Genomic DNA, 20,740 nt, shown 5'->3' with positions numbered 1-20,740 from the left:
TAGAGTCCATTCCTGAGGCAAAATTGCTCCCTAGGAATTGGCCATTGGTGTTGAGCTGAGATTCCTGGAAAGACAGATTGCCCTGAATGCTGTTTGATCATTTTAAGGACTTCTTTATATGTGTAAATAAAGCAAGTGACACTTAGAGTATACCCAGCTTCTGTGTCATCCACTTAGAAGCCAACCTGCAATACTCCACAGATCGGTGTCAAAAGAAGGGACTGTACATTTATGTTTGGTAATCATTGTAGTGTGGATCAGTAGTTTTCTCATTTACTACAATTAGAATGAAAATCAGTTGTTTAGTAAACACTAATTCAACACTGTGAAGCCTGAAAAATAAGATGAATAAATTCCAACGCCCGAAGGGACCACTGTGATAATCTGTTCTGACCTCTTGTATAGCACAGGCCATAGACTCCTCCCAAATAGTTCTCTTTGAGTAAGAGCATGTCACAGTTTTAGGGTAACTGCAACTGTATTCCTCCCTTCATAGTCCACACCGGGAGTTCCCACCAAGTCTCACGTCTCTAGCCATAACCTTTGTCCCACTCCCTTCTTTTAAGGTTGCTTAACTCTCTGCCTTACACGGTCATATCCCCAGCAAGCCAGTCTGCAAAAAGGCCAGCACCTGTACTTTGCTTTCTCTCCAAGGGCTATGAACAACATATTGACATTAATTAAAAGTTACCACACAGCTCTTTCTAACCAAGCACATATATTCTAAAAGTAAAAGCATGACAGAGAAAACATATGAAAAACAGATTTAAACACACATAAACGTACTAGGAGTTGTCCATTAGTCTTATGTGGCTCTAATAGGCCAAAGTCTTTCGAAACCTTCTGCAGGGGTTGTGGCCTTCATTGGACAGAAAGTCTTGTCTGTTTGCTGGCTCAGAAAGAAGGCCATGACTCAGTTCAAACTCATCCTTTTACTCCAAAACAAATACATGCAAACCAGCCCCAGGGATGGAATGTCTCTGGAGTTGTTTCGCCTTAGTGACTTGCATTAATCACCCACTGCATACTGTTTTTTAGTTCCTGTGGGAACTGCAGTAACCCTTCTCCATGAAATACAATACAATCATACATAAACTGTTCATAAACATAATACAATGTGGTGTGACAAAGTTCTTCTTCTACCTTGGTAGGTCTTGCGCTTATTGGCAGATTTGCTCGCCTTGGAGCTTCACAGCAGCCCTCAGCTTGGCCGTTTTTCTGAATTCACAGTCCAGGTCGACTCCTCCTGTGTCTGACTAGGAGTTGGGAGGTTTGGGGGGAACCTGGGCCCGCCCTCTACTCCAGGTTCCAGCCCAGGGCCCTGTGGAATGCAGCTGTCTAGAGTGCCTCCTGGAACAGCTGTGTGACAGCTACAACTCCCTGGGCTACTTCCCCATGGCCTCCTCCCAACACCTTCTTTATTCTCACCATAGGACCTTCCTCCTGGTGTCTGATAATGCTTGTACTTCTCAGTTCTCCAACAGTCCGTGTTCTCACTCTCAGCTCCGAGTGCCTCTTGCTCCCAGCTCTTCAGACGCACACCACAAACTGAAGTGAGCTCCTTTTTAAACCCAGGTGCCCCGATTAGCCTGCCTTAATTGATTCTAACAGCTTTTTGGTTGGCTGCAGGTGTTCTAATCAGCCTGTCTGTCTTAATTGTCTCCAGAAGGTTCCTGATTGTTCTGGAACCTTTCCTGATACCTTACCCAGGGAAAAGGGACCTACTTAACCTGGGGCTAATATATCTGCCTTCTATTACTCTCCTGTAGCCATCTGGCCCGACCCTATCACAATAGTCACCAAAGATATTGCATGTAGTTGCAATCTGTCACAGATATTTTTAAGAAAAAAATCCAATCTTGATTTAAAAGTTGCAAGTGATGGAGAATCTGTCATGACTTAGTAAATTGTTCCAATGGCTAATTACCCTCCCTGTTAATAATTACACCTATTTCCAGTCTGAATTGGTCTAGCATCAAATTCCAGCCATTGCATCTTACTGTACCTTGGTCTGCTAAATTGAAGAGCCTATTATCAAATATCTGTTCGCCATGTAGGTATGTACAGAGTGGCATCAACACACCTCTTAATCGTCTCTTTGTTAAAATAAATAGATTGAGCTCCTTGATTCTACCAGTATGGAGCATGTTTTCTAATCCTTTAGTCATTCTTGTGGCTCTCTGAACAAGCTCCAATTTATCAACATCCTTCTCTAATTGTGGACACAGTATTCAAACAGCTGTCACACCAATGCCAAATACAGACATGCCTCTTTACTCATACTTGAGATTCCCCTGTTTATGCAACCAAAGATTGCATTAGCCATTTGGGCTACAGTGTCATATGAAGAGCTTATGTTCAGTTGATTATCCAACATGACCTCCAAATCTTCATCACTGCTTCCCAGGATAGAGCCCCCCATTTTGTAGGTCTGACCTACATTCTTTGATCCTAGTGTATACATTTATATTTTAGCCATATTGAAATGCATATTGTTTGTGTGTGCCCTTCTTTCTAAGCAATCCAGATTGCTCTATATCAATGACCTGTCCTCTTCATTATTTATCACTCCCCCAAACTTTAGGTCATCGGCAAACTTTATAAGTGATGATTCTATGGGTTCTCCCACGGCATTGATTAAAAAAATGTGAAATACAAGGGCCCCACTAGAAATCCGTGAACTAGATGATGATTCCCCATTTACAATTACATTTTGAGACCTTTTAGTTAGCCAGATTTTAATCCATTTAATATGTTGTTGATTTTATATTGTACTAGTTTTTTAATCAAAATGTCATGCAGTACTAAGTTAAAACCATTACAGAAGTATAAGATTATTACATCAATACTGTTAGCTTTATCAACCAAACATGTAAACCCCACCACCACCCCAAAAAATAAGTTAGTTTGACAGGATCTATTTTCCTTAAACCCATGTTGATTGGCATCAATTATATTACCTTCCTTTATTCACCAAGTCCCATAACAGCTAAATGAACTATACAACTTTCTATAGAAACAAATTAGCAGATACCCTTTCCACCTTTAATGAATTTTTAGATTCTAGCAAACGAAGTTCTCCCAACTGTTCATAACTCTATATACTCTCTTCAATATGCAATCACAGTTGATTCCATCCAGTAGCCACGCCTTTATATGCACTCACTAGTGACTACACTTAACCTCCTTCTCTAGCTTTTAATCACTTCTATACTTCTTTATTTCCTAATAGGTCTGGTGAGTATAGCCATGGGGAGTATAGCAGAAGTGGGGGTGTGGGGCAAGCAAGAATAATGGGCCAAATTTGAGTAGCGTTGTGATCCTGTGTTCCAGGTCATGAAGCCACTCACTTATATTTGGCCCGGCTGCCCCTCTATCATGCCAGGAGGGAAGGGACTCTGTCATTGTGCCACCCAGTTCCAGTCAGGAGCCAAGGGGGAAGGGTGTTGTCCTTTTTAATCAGTTCTTCTAGGAGGTCCTCACTGCTTACCAGTACTACATCTAAAATAGCATCACCTCTAGTTGGTTTGGTGACTATTTGGGGAAGAAATCTGTAGGCTATCACACCTAGGAATATCTGGGCCCTACCATTATTAGTAGCACTTGTTGTCCAATAAATATCTGGGAAAATACCCCACAATAACACACAGTCCCATTAATATTTATTTCATTAAAAATATTAAAGAGGTCTCTCTCTATATCCAAATCAGATCCTGCTTTCTTAGTCTAGCAGTCTACCCTCACAGTTCTCTGGGCCAGCATGTATTTGCATGTCTTCAGCTTCCTCTCGCCTTTCCTCCATCATCTGCTCAAATCCCTTTTTGAAACATAGCCATAGTTTCTATCTGCATCTCCAAACCTGGGATCTTCTTTTCCTTCAGGTCTATCAGGCATCCGTTCATGCAAAAGCAGCACCTTTCAGGTACCCTCTCCAGAGCAATGTACATTCTGCAGCTTCCACATCCAGTTATCTTCATTGTCACTTCCATTCTTCTGGTCACTACCATTGCTGCATCTGTAGCTGTCATAGCCTTTCTTCCTAAGCTTCTGTCAAGAAGGAAAGAAAAAACAACCCCTACCCCCCAAAAGCGTGTGTGTGTGTGCACATCCTTCCCCAAACTCCTCTATTTGCTTGCTCCTGTGCCGCTGGCTGCTGTTTCGCTGCCTTATAGGCCTACTGATTAGGGAAACCCGCCCTCTAATCAAGGTTCAGTTGTAATCAAACAGTCTGCTTCCGTCACAACACACTGACCTATCCCAGATTTTGAAAACTGAAAACAAACCAGCAAACAAAAAAACAAACAAACACACTCAAGAACTCACTCGCCATCCTTAAAAAACAGGGGCTTGTCTCCCTTCTCCTCTAAAAGATCTTCATTCAAACTCCACTGTTTTCAGCTCTGGACCTGCGCTGACTCTTGTGCTGCTGTTCTGTGATAAGATTATTATTGTTATAATCCTTTTCTAATGTAAACAAGATAACATTTTATTAAAATTTCACATTTTGCCCTTTGGCACTGTCTTTACTTCAAAGCTTCATACGTAGAATCAATTTCAGTTGAACTGCTGCTGTATTATTTACTGCCAGGAAATTAATACCTGATATTTAAATAAGTCAGGATTGAAAGGTACATTTAGTATTTGATATGGACATTTCTTTCCTATGTGAGTGGAAGGGAGCAAAAACAGATGGAAACCAAGGATGCAGGAAGAGCAGCAGCTCTCCAGCATGCTTCTCCTCTAATCCTGATTCGATCCAGTGTTCCTCCATTGCCCAGTCTACACTACACAAATAGGGTCTGAAATTTCTTCCTGGTCAGCAGGCAGAGATCATGGTGCCACATCTCCAGAAGATGCTCTCCTGACAAGGGAAAGTGGTCTTAGAGAGAAATGCAAGGAATTGGGCCTCTTTACAAATATCTCTGACCTCCACTGGTATCTGGAGGGTAGGAGGATCATACATCCTGCTTGTTCCACCTAGTGAGGCCAACCTCTACCCTGACAGAAAAATGTGAAGGAATTCTGGAAGCTCAAATACTACATTTTTTGGCCCTTTCATGATTGTTTTGATAACAGATGGCTCTCTGGCTTTGATTTTTTTAAAGGAAGTAATTGGTAATACAGCACAGTTTTCTTATGACATTGTACTAGGAGGAATACACTGTAACACTGGAAAATTCTTTCATGCAACCACTGAAGATAGTCTATTTTGTCTGTGCTTTATAAAATTCATTAATATAAATAGAAGATTATTGCTGCTTTTTTCAAAGGGAAGGTTCAGCTCGCCCCTCCCCCCGCAGCCTGCAAACAAACAAACAAACTATGTCAATAGTAAAATGTAATTCTGTTGAAATGTTTTTGCATTGTTTTCCTCACAAATTGGTGTACACATTTAATGAGGATCCTTGATTGTTTTTGAGTAATTGACCAGAAAGTTTATTAGAATAACAGAGGTCTAAACGAGCTGTAATATGGTTGCTTAAGTGTATGGGCTTTAAAGTGATACGAATTTAAGTTCTCTCTTTCTCTGACACTTGCAGGCTGAAGATTCTCAAGGATCATTTTACTTATTCACTCTATGTTAATATCTGTCGCTCACTCTTTGAAAAGGACAAGCTGCTCTTCTCTTTTTGTCTAAATGTAAATCTCCTGCAGCATGAAAAATTGGTCAGTATTTTAAAGTTATTTGCTATTTTGTATGGTATATATTAAATGACATACCAATATACCAAAAAAGGAACATATAACATGTAACTTAAAAAGCCATAATTGGGTGTGTTTTGCTTTTACATGTTTTAGTGAGCAATTAGAGAGTAATAGAATAAACTATAAAGTGATGTAGCAAACATAAATATGATAGCCATTTTTCAAATCTTATTTAAAATAAAACCCAGCCTATCATATTGCAAATATTTTGCAACATTGTTATTTATCTATTGACTTTTTTTATCAGATAGTTGTCAATACTTGTATTAGTGATAAAGCTTTTATCCGTTTAGAATAGATGAAATTGACTAGTTTAGAATATGAATTTTAGGAGCATTTCAAAACTGAAGTTTCACTTCTTATTAATTGTTACGATGGAGGAGGGAAAAGTGCCTATTTTATTCATTTATGATGCCAAATATGTTTACTTTAATACAGATTACACATATATTTCTCAGAATCAAACCCTTTTGACACAATTGTGTCTTTTAAGGCTGATAAGTTGTACCTGGTCATTTTGCAGAATAATGTTTTAAACTGATAGGGAAAAGGAGCCCTTTTAATTTATATCTCCTGGGGAACAGTATTAATTTAGCATTAAGAAAATATATTAGAATGTAAATTCTTTGGGACAGGGCCTGTCTCTCCTTGCGTGTTCAGAAAGCACCTAGCACATTTTGAATACTACTGGAATCTATGTTTTAAATAATGAATACAGTGAAGTGAAATGTACTTGATTTTAGAACTAGGAGAAGTGGTGGCAGTTTTTGTTGAGCAGAAAGCTGGAAAGCTACTAAATCAGACAGTCTTTTAAAATTCCTTTCAGGGACCTTGGTTTACAAGTTCTAGCCCTCAAACAAATTTGGAACTGGGTAAAATGTTGGTGAGGGGATGGGGCTTGTTGGAGACTAATATTTGGTTTTCATTTTCAGACCTGAAATTTGGTCCAAAGAGTCTGAAACACATTAGCTTCCATTCATAGCTCTTGCTACTTTTTGATTCCCAGAAAGTATCAAAGTTATCACAAACATGTGTGTCTAACAAAGGTGGTTTGTCAAAAAATCCAGCTACACTATCCATTTGTCAGCTCAAGAAAGAACTAGTCAAAATAAGGTTCAGGGTTGGTTCACATCTGCTGTAAACCAAGTTCAGTGAAAATTTCAATTATACAGTATTCAGCTCCAGACTATGAGATTTTTAATTAAATTGAAGTCAAATACTTAATCTTTTGGAGGTGTACCTCCAAAAGTACTGCTATGAAAGCTTTACCCACTTTTAGTGCAGAAATTCAGAGAAGTATATCAATTATCTACTTCATGTGCTGACATGGTATTTGTCCGCTCATTAGGTTTCACTGTTGAGCTGTCTCATAGTGCTCTCTTTTACTGCAGATTAATGAAAATGAGTGGAAGTTTTTACTAACTGGTGGCATAGGCCTGGACAATCCCTTCTCTAATCCCTGCACCTGGCTTCCTCAGAAAGCGTGGGATGAAATTTGTCGACTAGATGATTTGCCAGGCTTCAGAAACATTCGTAAGGATTTTATGCGACTGAAGGATGGATGGAAATCAGTGTATGATAGTTTGGTATGTTAACAGAAACAACTGAAGTCTGTTTCATTACTGATTTTCTGTTTCTCTAGGTTAACTGATCACATTAAAATATTAATTCAGAAAAACAGAAAATTATATAATTTTGCACTGTTACATTCTTGTAGTAAATATTAAGGCAAATGGTATGAAGGAGTACAGTACTTCCAGTTTGTCAGCTAACTTCTGTGTAGTGAGTCACAGTTTGGATTGAATTTTTAAACAAATTCAAATAAAAATTATTTAAATGATTACGGGTGCGGGGAAAGTCTGCTAATCTTAAAAAAACCAAAATGTACATTGAATTGTTCACCATGTTTAGTTACTGGTGCAAAAATATACTGCTTTACCACTTATACCACTCTGACCATGTTACACCTAACTTGTAGTTTATGCAACCACCGACATCAGTGCTGAATTTGGCTAAGAGACTTACAAAAGTTGCACCTGTTTATACTAGGCTAAATTGTCCCCATTTTTATTTTATGCCACCACTATAATGGTGGAAAATATCACCAACATTCAGTCATCAAAAAGATGGCACAGGAACCCATCTAGAAAGGGTTGACTATATATGTGTTTTAGACATTGGAAATTTCCATCATTTAGGAAATTATGGATTAACTGCCCGATTCACCAATAGGTAGGAAATTATGAAAAGAGTTAGGAAAAATCTGAATGGATTTTTAATTTGTAAACCTTGGATTAATCTGGTCAGGTATGCGCAATGAGAAAAATTACAGAAAATAATCCATGGCCCAGTTCTGCATCCCTTTCATTGGCCCAAATTGTGAGCAGCTCTTGTGCTGCACACAGCAATGGAAGGCAGACAAAAAAGTTCACCCTTCATTGAAAGGGTAGTTCAGAATGGCACTCCCGAAGCACAGGAATTGCTGGTTCCTGTTTCTTATCTGGGAAGAAGCCACCTGGAAAAAGGGGGGGGGTCAGAAAAGAGGGTGATTAAGAGACTACCCCCAATAACAAGCAGCAGCACTGCACGAGATTGTGTGAGGCTCTGCCCCTCCGCCTATGCAAGGCTGTGGCTTAAAAGCCAAAATCTAGTTTATTGAATGGTACTTATATACTCAACGCAGGCTACCTGAAGTAAATAAAGACTTCTGTGAATAAATGCTAGTTATTAAGGATTGCAGAATCAGGATATCAGTTTACTGATACAGGGCCTGATAAATGTTAGCATTTTAGTCAATAGCAGAACTTCTATTGACTTCAGTGAGGGCAGGATGGGGCACATAGTTAATATTTTGTCTCACTGTACTAAAATGGGAAAGTTGTTCTGCCATTCAGTGAGGTAATGACAAAAGTTTATCCTTCACATATCTTGCTTTAGTAATGTTATATTTATCATCATAGAGCGGAATTTTTAGATATTCTAGTAATTGAACCTTAGGGAAATGGGATAAGAGTACCCATGAGAGATAAAAGATTCTTTTATCAGGATTGCTGTATCCTGTTTCTTACTTAAGTAGTTTATACCACAATAAAATTGTTGTGTTAAAATGTCACATTATAATGTAAATTACTTTAATCTGAGTGGAAGTGGTTTTGTTTGAGAGCATAACAGTTGCTGTATTGTCATTAAGCATTCTGAGAGCTACTCTGCCATGAGCAGCCATTAAGTGAAAGTACTTTTGGGTAATGATTTTGGCACATATTTGGGGTCTATTTTCCCCTCAACATCTGAGTGCTATGCTCACATAATAGTGATTTGTTTTTAAATGGGGTTTACCCAAATTACTTATGCTTTGATGCAAGAATATATTTTTTCCACAGTAAAAATCTACATATCCATCATTTGGCTAAATAGTCATCTACATTTATAAAATCTACATAGTCATCTACATTTATCTATTTAATTGACATCTGTGCTAGAATTATAGAATGTATCTTAAATTGATTCTATATATATTGTGACTAAGGATTAGATATATAATTCTAACTGATTTGGCTATAACTATGTGCAGTGGTATAGGCGTGTTGATCCCAGCATGTTACAGAGACAAGGTGGGTGAGATAAAATCTTTTATTAGACCAACTTCTGTTGGTCACAGAGATAAGCTTTTGAGCTTACACAGACCTGAACAAGAGCTCTGTGTAAGCTCGAAAGCTTGTCTCTCTCACCAACAGAAGTCAGTCCAGTAAAAGATAGACAAGGTAATATAACTTTCTTTACAGTACTGAAATGGGAGGGCAACTTCTGTTTAGTCTCCCATTGATGCCTGGGGATCTAGATATAAACTAATTGGTGTGAATGGTTGTTTTCTTAATAGGTTCCCTAGCATGACGGTGGGAGAAGAAACCTCATGTTCCGTTGTAATATTCATTGTGTTTAGAGTGAGATTGTTTTTAAATCCCATTCCTCAAAATAATTAAAAACTACTCAATATAATATACATGTTAAAGAACTACCACCTGATCACTGAAGGAAATGTTCTACGTAGATATTCGAATATATTGGACTGTTTCTGTATTCCCTTTGCTATGATAAATGTAACAGCTGCTGATACAAGATTCAAACACACAAAGAAATCCATTTAATGTGGTAGAATATTCTTAATGAAGCTAGACATACATTTGTCATGTTTCAGTTTGCATAATACTTGCCAGCTGAGAGAGTCTATCTATATCAAAGTTAGGGAGTTTGGGAGACGACAAGATAATGCTGATGAAAATAATGGTAAAAGGTTGGGTTCAGAGCCTATTTTTTAAATGTGTGACAAATTTACAGCATGATGGTTAGTAGGTTTCATGTGTAATTCATGAGTTTTCAGTAGGGTTGCCAACTTTCTATTCGCAGGAAACCAAGCACTCTTGCCCTGCCCCGCCCCTTCTCTGAGGCCACACCCCCATTCACTCTATTGCCCACCCTCACACACACATTTTCACCAGGCTGAGGCAGGGGGTTGCGGTGCGAGAGGGCTCGAGTGCTCCAGCTGTGGGCTCTGAGGTGGGGCCAGAGATGTGGGGCTTGGGGTGCAGAAGGCTGGGGCAAGGGTGTGAGAGGGGGTGAGGGTTCTGAATGGGGGTGTGGTCTTTGGAGTGGGGCCGGAGTTGAGGGGGAATGGGGTACAGGAGAGGGCTCCAGGCTGGGGCAGGGAGTTGGGGTGTGGGAAGGGCTCCAGGCTGAGGGAGGAGGTTGGGAGGGAGTACAGGCTCTGGGCTGGGGGCGGGCTCAGAGGTGGGGCCAGAAATGAGAGATTCAAGGTGCAGGAGAGGGGTCTGGGCTGGGGCAGGGGGTTGGGATGTGTGTGGGGGGTGGGGCACAGACTCTGGGGTGGGGCCAGAAATGAGGGGTTCAGGAGAGGGTTCTGGACTGGGGAAGGTAGTTGGGCTGTAGGAGGGGGTGAGGGCTCCAGCAACACTTACCTCAGGTGGCTCTTGGGAAGCAGCAGCTGAACATCTCCTTTCAGCTCCTAGGTGGAGGTGTGACCACGTGGCTCTATGCATTGCCCGCACCTGCAGGTGCCATCCCCTCAGCTCCCATTGGTTGCAGTTCCTGGCCAATGAGAGCTGCTGAGCTGGCTCTGGGGGGCAGGAACAGTGTGCTGAACTCCCATGGCCATCCCTCTGCCAAGGAGCAGGGAGTCGCGTAGAGCCCGTAGGGAGCCTGCCTGCACCACCAACCGAACTTTTATCAGCCCCGTCAGCAGTGCTGACTGGAGCTGCCAGGGTCCCTTTTCAACCGGGCATTCTGGTCGAAAACTGGACACCTGGCAATCCTAGTTATCAGCAAAATCATACTGTTTGTAGTGACTAAAGTTAGGGGTATATTTGTGCTGAATGAAGTTCAAAGTGTTTATTCAAACTGATATTTAATAATTTTCCTTCCAAAGTTCTCTTGTATTTGCAGTCTTTCTTCTACTGTATTTGCATGGTTTCTTGTTAACAGTATTGATAGTGTCGCTATCTGTTTATTTTAAAATGAAGAACAAATGTTTGCAAAATGAATCAGAATCGATTGCAAAATCTGTAACAGTTAAAAATCAGAGTTTTTGCCTTAGTTGTATATTGGAAAAGTCTCATCTACTGGAAAGTAAGCAAACCAAATACAGGAGAAGCAAAATAAGTCATCGGACTTTAGGACACAGTTACAAAAATCTGTGGCAACCAGGTTGAGGGAGAGATGAGGAAAGATGATTGAACTCCAAGTAACCATAAGTCTAATAACACTGGAGGTTAATATGGAGGTTTTAAAAAAAAACAAAAAACCAAAAACTAACTGATACCAGGCATAGGAGATAGTGACTGTCTTAGCTCCAATCCAGCACAGACGTAAGCACATATGTTAATAGTCTCATTGAAGTCACATGTATAATGGTATGTAATCTTTTGCAGCAGTGAGCCTTAGGTTGCAATATTTTATTATAAATCAGGGACCATTTCTCTACTGTTGCAAATTGGTGAAGCATCATTGAGATGGAGCTCAATGGAGCTGTACCAGTTTACACCAGCAGAGAATTTGGACCCAGGTTTGACATATTCTGTATTCGTTAGTACACAATAAGGGTGCTAGGCCATTCAGTGAATTAAATCGTTTCCTGTTTTCTCCATAAAATCCACTTGGTCACTTTGGTTCTAGTAAACATTTGCAAAGTGTATTTTAAAATGAATTGTATTTCTGTCAAGGAATGTTTTAACATTTCCTTTGGGTTTATCAGGAAGAGATTAAGGCTCCAATTGAGCAAAATACTTACAATGATTTGAAAATCCCACCTTGGGTGCCCCAGGAGCACAAATCCCATGGAAAGCCACTGGGATCTGTGAGCTTAACTCACTTAGGAAAATCCCATTATTTGAGCACATGCTTAAGGTTTTCATCAGATCCTAGTACTTTAACAACATGAATGCAGCTGTGTTTCATTTCATTACCTATAGTCTCTGTAGTGAGGGGGATCAAGGAAGTTTTAGCACCTTTATTTTATATAGGCACTTTAGGCTAGATTCACAAGAGGGACATAGGGACTTACTTGCAACTTTAGGTGCCTAAGACCAATATTTAGGCATTCATAAAACCACTACTCAGCTGCCACCTACTAATGCAGGCTCCTAAGTTTCCACTGATAAAGTCTCCATGGTGCCTATGTTTCTGTTGTGTGACACAGCTGCCTACATCCCAGCATCACCGAGCAGCTCAGCACCTGTCTTCTGCCAAAGTCCAAGAGGATGCACAAACTAGACATTCCCCTGTATGTCTCACCTGTGAGACCTTGTCCATTAGGTGTGATGAAAGCAGGGACTGGAACCTGGATTGCTCAGGTGACTAACCACTAACCATTAGCTTCCATACATAGCTCTTGCTACTTTTTGATTCCCAGAAAGTGCAGGCTCCTAAGTTTCCACTGATAAAGTCTCCATGGTGCCTATGTTTCTGTTGTGTGACACGGCTGCCTACATCCCAGCATCACCAAGCAGCTCAGCACCTGTCTTCTGCCAAAGTCCAAGAGGATGCACAAACTAGACATTCCCCTGTATGTCTCACCTGTGAGACCTTGTCCATTAGGTGTGATGAAAGCAGGGACTGGAACCTGGATTGCTCAGGTGACTAACCACTAACCATTAGCTTCCATACATAGCTCTTGCTACTTTTTGATTCCCAGAAAGTATCAAAGTTATCACAAACATGTGTGTCTAACAAAGGTGGTTTGTCAAAAAATCCAGCTACTGTATCCATTTGTCAGCTCAAGAAAAAACTAGTCAAAATAAGGTTCAAGGTTGGTTCATATCTGCTATAAACCAGGTTCAGTAATACCCCATAGCTGCTTGGCTAGAGCATTCACCTGGGAGGTAGGAGACCTGAATTCAAGTCCCTGCTCCTCATCAGGCCAGGGGGGGATTTGAATATGAGGGAGAGTGATGGTTCTCAGGGTACCGAAGACTGAGATTCACCTTGTTACCCTCTGCTACCAATGTGCGGTAATCTTGGCTGTGCTTACCTGGTGTTATCTTCCTAACACTGGCAGCCTTCTAGCCAATCAAGCACCCTCCTCTGAGGTATGCTTGCCCTTAGTTTGCCTTGCAGATTAACAATAGTTACGCCCTCGTCTCCAAATCCCTTTGAAGTGTTTCTCTCTGATATCCAGCCCCTATGTGAGGGGGGCCACTCATGAGCGCCTCCTGTTGGTTGGGTACAAATCTGCACACTCTCTCTATGCTCACGGTGCCCCCCATTGCTGTTGCCCTCATCAGGTGGGGTCTTCAGTTGCTCAGCCCTCCATCTAAGTCACATGTAGTCTAAACTGCCGAAAACCTTGCAGGGTAACAAAGGTCCAACCATGGCCCTGCGTCTGGGCTCAGTTCTCAGTCCCTTCTGGGCTAGCTTTAAGTCTCTCCCTGCCCTGTTATAAAATGGTGCCTCCAGGGCTTTTTCCCTGGAAACTTTTTGTTACCACCCAGAAGAGGAGTGAAGTTAAGAAGTGATCTAGGTAGAGAACTGGGAAACCACAAAATATGAAGTTCAACAAATGGTTGACCTTCTTCAGGGTCTTTAGCCCTGTCCCTGTTTAAACTTCCAGCCCCTTTTTTGGGCTTCCAAACTAAACTTGTCCACTACTTGGGGCTTTATGCCACTTCCCCAGCAGTTGGTGGGGGAACCTGGGCCTGCCCACTACTCTGGCTCCCAACCCAGGGATCCTACAAATAGCAGCCACATTGCTGCTTTCTTTAATAGCTGCTCTTGCTGCATTCCCTAGGCTGCTTTCCACTCTGTCCCATTACCTTAGGGCTACAGTCCTTGGGTTCTTTGTCTGTTCTCTGCTAGAGTAGGGTCTCTCCCAGGCTTCCTTGTCTGAAGTGTTCCTCTGTCTTATCGTTTATGGTCCCAGCCAGGAACTGAGCTACTCGGGTCCAGCAGCATCTTTGAACTGTGCTCTGATTTGCTGCTTCCCTGCAGCCTTTCGAGGCAGGCCTGGAGAACGCACCTTTACTGCTTCTTTTCTGGGGCCTAAAGGGCCCAAAACACCCCATCATACCCTGTCACTAGCTACTCACAGAAATATCAGCTCTGCTGGCCTCAAACAAATTTTACACCAGTTTGTAAGAGTCAGCTGTGGTTCTGCACCTTGTTTAACATTACGGTACTTAAATTTATTATTTTTTCACTATAAATATATCTATCAGATATTCAAGATTCAAGTGAAAGTGAGTAAGGATATTGGAAACAAAAGGTTACATATAAAACAAAATCAGAACACACTTTCTAGAGACTACACTTAACTAACAGGTTAATCTCCTGTCTAAAGATTTTTACATTTTTAAATTTTACATTTGGGGACAATGTATACCTTCAAATCAGTGGCACTGCTATGGGTACCCGCATGGCCCCACAGTATGCCAACATTTTTATGGCTGACTTAGAACAACGCTTCCTCAGCTCTCGTCCCCTAACGCCCCTACTCTACTTGCGCTATATTGATGACATCTTCATCATCTGGACCCATGGAAAAGAAGCCCTTGAGGAATTCCACCATGATTTCAACAATTTCCATCCCACTATCAACCTCAGCCTGGTCCAGTCCACACAAGAGATCCACTCCCTGGACACTACAGTGCTAATAAACGATGGTCACATAAACACCACCCTATACCAGAAACCTACTGACCGCTATTCCTACCTACATGCCTCCAGCTTTCACCCTGACCACACCACACAATCCATTGTCTACAGCCAAGCTCTGCGATACAACCGCATTTGCTCCATCCCCTCAGACAGAGACAAACACCTACAAGATCTCTATCAAGCATTCTTACAACTACAATACCCACCTGCAGAAGTGAAGAAACAGATTGATAGAGCCAGAAGAGTTGCCAGAAATCACCTACTACAGGACAGGCCTAACAAAGAAAATAACAGAACGCCACTAGCCGTCACCTTCAGCCCCCAACTAAAACCCCTCCAACGAATTATTAAGGATCTACAACCTATCCTGAAGGATGACCCAACACTCTCACAAATCTTGGGAGACAGGCCAGTCCTTGCCTACAGACAGCCCCCCAACCTGAAGCAAATACTCACCAGCAACCACATACCACACAACAGAACCACCAATAACCCAGGAACCTATCCTTGCAACAAAGCCCGTTGCCCACTGTGCCCACATATCTATTCAGGGGACACCATCACAGGGCCTAATAACATCAGCCACACTATCAGAGGCTCGTTCACCTGCACATCCACCAATGTGATATATGCCATCATGTGCCAGCAATGCCCCTTTGCCAGGTACATTGATCAAACTGGACAGTCTCTATGTAGAAGAATAAATGGACACAAATCAGATGTCAAGAATTATAACATTCATAAACCAGTCGGAGAACACTTCAATCTCTCTGGTCACGCGATTACAGACATGAAAGTTGTGATATTACAACAAAAAAACTTCAAAACCAGACTCCAGCAAGAGACTGTTGAATTGGAATTCATTTGCAAATTGGATACTATTAATTTAGGCTTGAATAGAGACTGGGAGTGGCTAAGTCATTATGCAAGGTAACCTATTTCCCCTTGTTTTTTCCTACCCTCCCCCCCCTCCCTCAGACGTTCTTGTTAAACCCTGGATTTGTGCTGGAAATGGCCCACCTTGATTATCATACACATTGTAAGGAGAGTGATCACTTTAGATAAGCTATTACCAGCAGGAGAGTGGGGTGGGAGGAGGTATTTTTTCATGCTTTGTGTGTATATAAAAAGATCTTCTACACTTTCCACAGTACATGTAATCTTGCCCATATGCTCAGGATTTAGCTGATCGCCATATTTGGGGTCGGGAAGGAATTTTCCTCCAGGGCAGATTGGAAGAGGCCCTGGAGGTTTTTCGCCTTCCTCTGTAGCATGGGGCACGGGTCACTTGCTGGAGGATTCTCTGCTCCTTGAAGTTTTTAAACCACAATTTGAGGACTTCAATAGCACAGATATAGGTGAGAGGTTTTTTGCAGGAGTGGTGGGTGAAATTCTGTGGCCTGCGTAGTGCAGGAGGTCAGACTAGATGATCATAATGGTCCCTTCTGACCTAAATATCTATGAATCTATGAAGTGAGCTGTAGCTCACGAAAGCTTATGCTCAAATAAATTGGTTAGTCTCTAAGGTGCCAAAAGTACTCCTTTTCTTTTTGTCTAAAGAAGTTTTCTCACCCAGCATCTTTTGCAGCTTTTCAACCAAGGTTGGCAAAGATGCCATTTTCATGACTGTAAAGCAGGGGTTCTCAAACTGGGGGTCGGGACCCCTCTGGGGGTCACAAGGCTATTACATGTGGGGGTTGTGAGCTGTCAGCCTCCACCCCCAAACCCTGCTTTGCCTCCAGCATTTATAATGGTGTTAAATATATAAAAACGTGTTTTTAATTTATATGGGGGGTTGCACTCAGAGGCTTGCTATGTGAAAGGGGTCACCAGTACAAAAGTTTGAGAACCACTGATGTAAAGGCATTACCCATTAACTTCCTAGGTGTAGGGTGATGTAGGGTGTTCTTTGCCGTCTTCTCATATTCCCAAAGTTTGTTGTCTGTACTCAGAGACAGGATAACCACTCATGGCTTATTTTTATTATGTGCTGCTTCCCTGTTGACTTCACATCTTTTTGTTGACTTTGTATGTAAATAGGCATCCATTGTGTTAGCTTATAATGCTTGACTATACATCTCAACAGAGAGATTGGTGAATAAACATCTATTGTCTGACAAAAAAACTGTTATGTCACCTCTGCTTGTGACTCATACCTTGATACAGACTCTAAGCGTGTATTTTCAATATGTGTATGTACATACATTTCACAATTATAGTAATGACCAGTGTGACCTCAGCTTTCATTTAAATCCTCACATGACACTCTTTGGTGAACAAGAATGTACATACCAGACTCAGGACATTCCTGTAATCCCTTTGCCAGTTGGCATTAAGAGATTCTTGTGTCACAGGGCGTGCTCCAACCCCTAGGCCACAGGGTAGAAGAAGGACACCACCTCCATTTCTTCCATTTTTCTTGAGAAAGGGCTGACCTGGCCTAAGTTCCTGACTCCAGGAGAGGTTTCATGTCTGTGAATCCCAAGCTAAGATAGATTCCTAACACCCTTTAAGGCAGGGGTGGGCAAGCTTTTTGGCCTGAGGGCCACATCAGCATGTGAAACTGTATGGAGGGCCTGGTAGGGAAGGCTCTGCCCCCCAAACAGCCTGGTCCCCGCCCCCTATCTGCCCCCTCCCACTGCTCTCTGTCCCCTGACTGCCCCCTGGAACCCTCTGCCCCTTATCCAAACCCCCAGCCCTGGCCCCCTTGCCATGCTGCTTAGAGCAGCATGTCTGGGAGCTGTGCCACCCAGCCGGAGCCAGACACGCTGCCGCACTGCCCTGCATGAGTGCGCAGCCCCACCGCCCAGAGTGCTGCCCGTGCGGCGGCGTCACTGTGGGGGGAGGCCGGGGGCAGCCTCCCAGGCCAGGAGCTCAGGGGCCGGCAGGACGGTCCCGTGGGCCGTAGTTTGCTTACCTCTGCTTTAAGGGGTAGGGATGAGGCTATGCACCCTCAGCATTTCCTCCTGGTTCACTTCAACATCTCAAATCCCTACTCAGTGTGCTGGCTTCTGTGAATCCCTTTTTTAATCACCTAACTCTCACCCTTTACTATATAGGGAGCATAGGCACCTAACTTAGGGTTGTGTATTCCACTAATCAACAGGGTCCTTAAAGTTAGGCACTGGACCCTTAGCATTGCAACACCTAAGTCCTTCTGAATCTAGCCCTTTGTTTCCCTACGTTTTAAAAGTAAATTTGCTTTGTAAATCTTGGTTAGCAGTAAAGCAGCATGTACCTTAAATGATTCAAAAGGTGCATTTCCTATTACTATTTGAAACTTCATTGCTGGTATCCATTTGCAACTGTTTCTAATATTGCAATGTAGAATGCTATGCAGCATACATTGGTCCAGCCAGATAGAAAAGACAGATGTGAAAACTAAAAGAAAGAGCCATGGATATTTAGAGTATTCTAAAGGATACATTTTCAAATGGGTATGGAGAAACTAACTGCCCAACTCCCTCTGACATGCATTGTAGTTGCACAGCTATGTTCCTAAGCACTGCTATGAAAATTAGCTGAAGGTAAATAGCTCTTGGTTAGTTAAAACAATCTTCACAAAACCAAACCAACATTTAAGGAGGGCCTAGCACTTTCTATTGACTTTGGAATATGCGAAAGACACAGGTAATAAAATCAAGAGCTCTCAACATGGACCAAAAGACATCTTCTCAGGAGCTCAAAGAGACAACTCTGAAAGCCGGATGGTTTTTTGTGTTGGTGGGGCTAATAGCTGTGAAGAGGCTACCAGGAAGTCATTATAATTAAGCCCACTTCTCTCTCCACCCTTATAAGGATTGTTTCTTTCAGCTGCGGCACTAATTTGGTAGTGCTTTTAGGAGCTCACATGTTATCCCTTGACAAACCATCCCCACACCCAAATAGGCTGGTACTTTTGGCAATAACAGTACGGACGCTTTAAGTAGTCATTAGATCATATCATAAGACTTTTGAAAAATGTCGGGTTGTTTTTGTTCACCTTTAGATCTTTGAGCTTTTAGAGTTTGTATTTTCTGTTTGGTCATGAGGGCGCAAAACTTTTTTAAAATATAGAAGCTGGCATTTGTGTGTGCTCACATACTCCAAACACCGTGGGTTTAAGATAGATGTCCAATATCATAAGACATGATAAAATCATGAATTGGCAACATGGCCATACTTACACCCCAGTCTCAGCGTGAGGCATTGTTACACATTTATGTAGTGGGGGGAAATAAAAGGAAATTATAGTACTTTTAGAATTACTCCAAAGCAAGGAATGGAAGGAATTTTTGTTGTCCCATTTCTTTTTAAATATTTCAGTCTACCTGTATTGGTTGCTGCATTGCGTGAAACACTGATTAGTACATGTGTTGTAACAGTTATTCACCATTTTTTGCAGTCTCACCTGTATCAAGGATTCCTAAGAGTAAAGCAGTTAGATTAGTCTCACTCTAGCTTTATTTAATTAGCACTCAAATTATAATCTGCATGTATGCTTGTAGGAACCCCACCATGAGGATTTCCCTGAAGAGTGGCAAAACAAAATGGGCCCATTCCAGAGGATGCTTATGATTCGCTGCCTGAGGCCTGACAAAGTAAGTGTGGAAGTGCAAAGACTTGCTGTTGGACAGTATCACAGGTGTCACCTACTGCCCCTCCCTTAGAGTAAAATGGGGGGAAAGCCAGACAATTTCTTTCTCTGTTGCTCTCCACTAATTGTCTTTTTCTGTAATTTGAGGGAAGTGGGGCTTAAAACCAAAGAATTGTCAGATGCTTATGCATTTCAAAGCTATGCAAGCATTCACTGATTACCTTAAAAGAAACAGATCATGGTTGTAGTTTGTGACAGAATGTAATCTGCATTTTTCTAAGTAGGTGTTTCCATTTATCAAGAAAGGAAGTAACTGGAAGTATTCCATTAGTCCTTCCATTTTGAAAGTGGAAAGCCAGCCAGTTGTTTGTCAAATTCCTCTGCAAGTTCAAATTGTTTAAGCATGAATAACTCCCTGTGTCTGCTAATTTTGAGTATGCATTAAAAAAAAATTGCACACTTGGAGCCTAGTATTGCTGTCATTGAAGTCAAAAACTTTTGTCTTCAATGGAAGTAGGATTGTACCCTTCAGCAATGTACATTTATATTACTTCACATTCTAATCATGCATGAGAATACACTTATCACTACTGTTGAATATTTATTTAGTCCAGGGAATTACAAGGTTAGAAACCCTAAACCTCACTACTTCAACAAATACTTATAGACTAGTTTCTGTAAATTGCTGTCCAGGTGATCTTATGTAGTGTTAGCCAGGAAGAGAAACCCACCAAAAACCAGATTCCTGGTGTAGGCTGAAGTCCTGTGTAGTTGTCCACTTTGAATGGTGTGCATGACTTAGTTTACCCATATGTGGGAGAGGAAATAAGGGGAGGCTGCATAGAGGCATGCCCTGCTGGGACTGTACCATTAGACAAGAGTGCCTTGTTGTCCATCTCTGTATCTACCATAGATATTGACCAGACAACACCAGTAATCAGCTTCTACCCTTCATAAGTGTGAGCTATTGACAAGTATATAATGGCTAGTGTTGCCTTCTGCCTCCATGTCCTTTCATCTGAGTACAAGGTTTATATATCTACCAAGTGTAAATATACAAGATGTTGCATATTTCACTTACCACAGACCTAGAATTTAGAACATAAAATCAAGTTCTGTTATGAGAGAAATAGATAGTTTATGCAGTTTTTGTGCTTCAATAGAAGCTTGTCAATAGCTACTCAAAGTCACAGTTGTCACCTGCGTAATAAGTACACAATATTGTAAGTTGTCACCAACAATAGTTCTTTTATTCAAGTCCTTCTGAAGGTTACGACAAGTATTGGGAACTGGCTG

The 20,740-nt window shown here is 41.6% G+C and overlaps 1 protein-coding gene across 5 annotated transcripts in view; it reads left to right on the top strand.

The window, feature by feature from the left end:
- The window catches only part of DNAH7 (dynein axonemal heavy chain 7), a 285,097-nt gene that overhangs the window by 237,959 nt on the left and 26,398 nt on the right, over positions 1–20,740 (top strand). For 4 of the 5 annotated variants that reach the window (XM_048868445.2, XM_075118030.1, XM_048868444.2 and 1 more), the window contains 3 exons: positions 5,541–5,667; positions 7,098–7,292; positions 19,356–19,448. In XM_048868445.2, the coding sequence (XP_048724402.1) occupies positions 5,541–5,667; positions 7,098–7,292; positions 19,356–19,448 (415 nt within the window). The remainder of the gene's footprint in view (positions 1–5,540; positions 5,668–7,097; positions 7,293–19,355; positions 19,449–20,740) is intronic. The other variant, XM_075118029.1, reaches the window with a different exon arrangement.

The sequence above is a fragment of the Caretta caretta genome, chromosome 11 (genome assembly GCF_965140235.1).
Source record: "Caretta caretta isolate rCarCar2 chromosome 11, rCarCar1.hap1, whole genome shotgun sequence".
Taxonomy (NCBI): domain Eukaryota; kingdom Metazoa; phylum Chordata; order Testudines; family Cheloniidae; genus Caretta; species Caretta caretta.
Note: the sequence above shows the minus strand (reverse complement) of the source record. Positions and strands in the feature narration are given on the sequence as shown.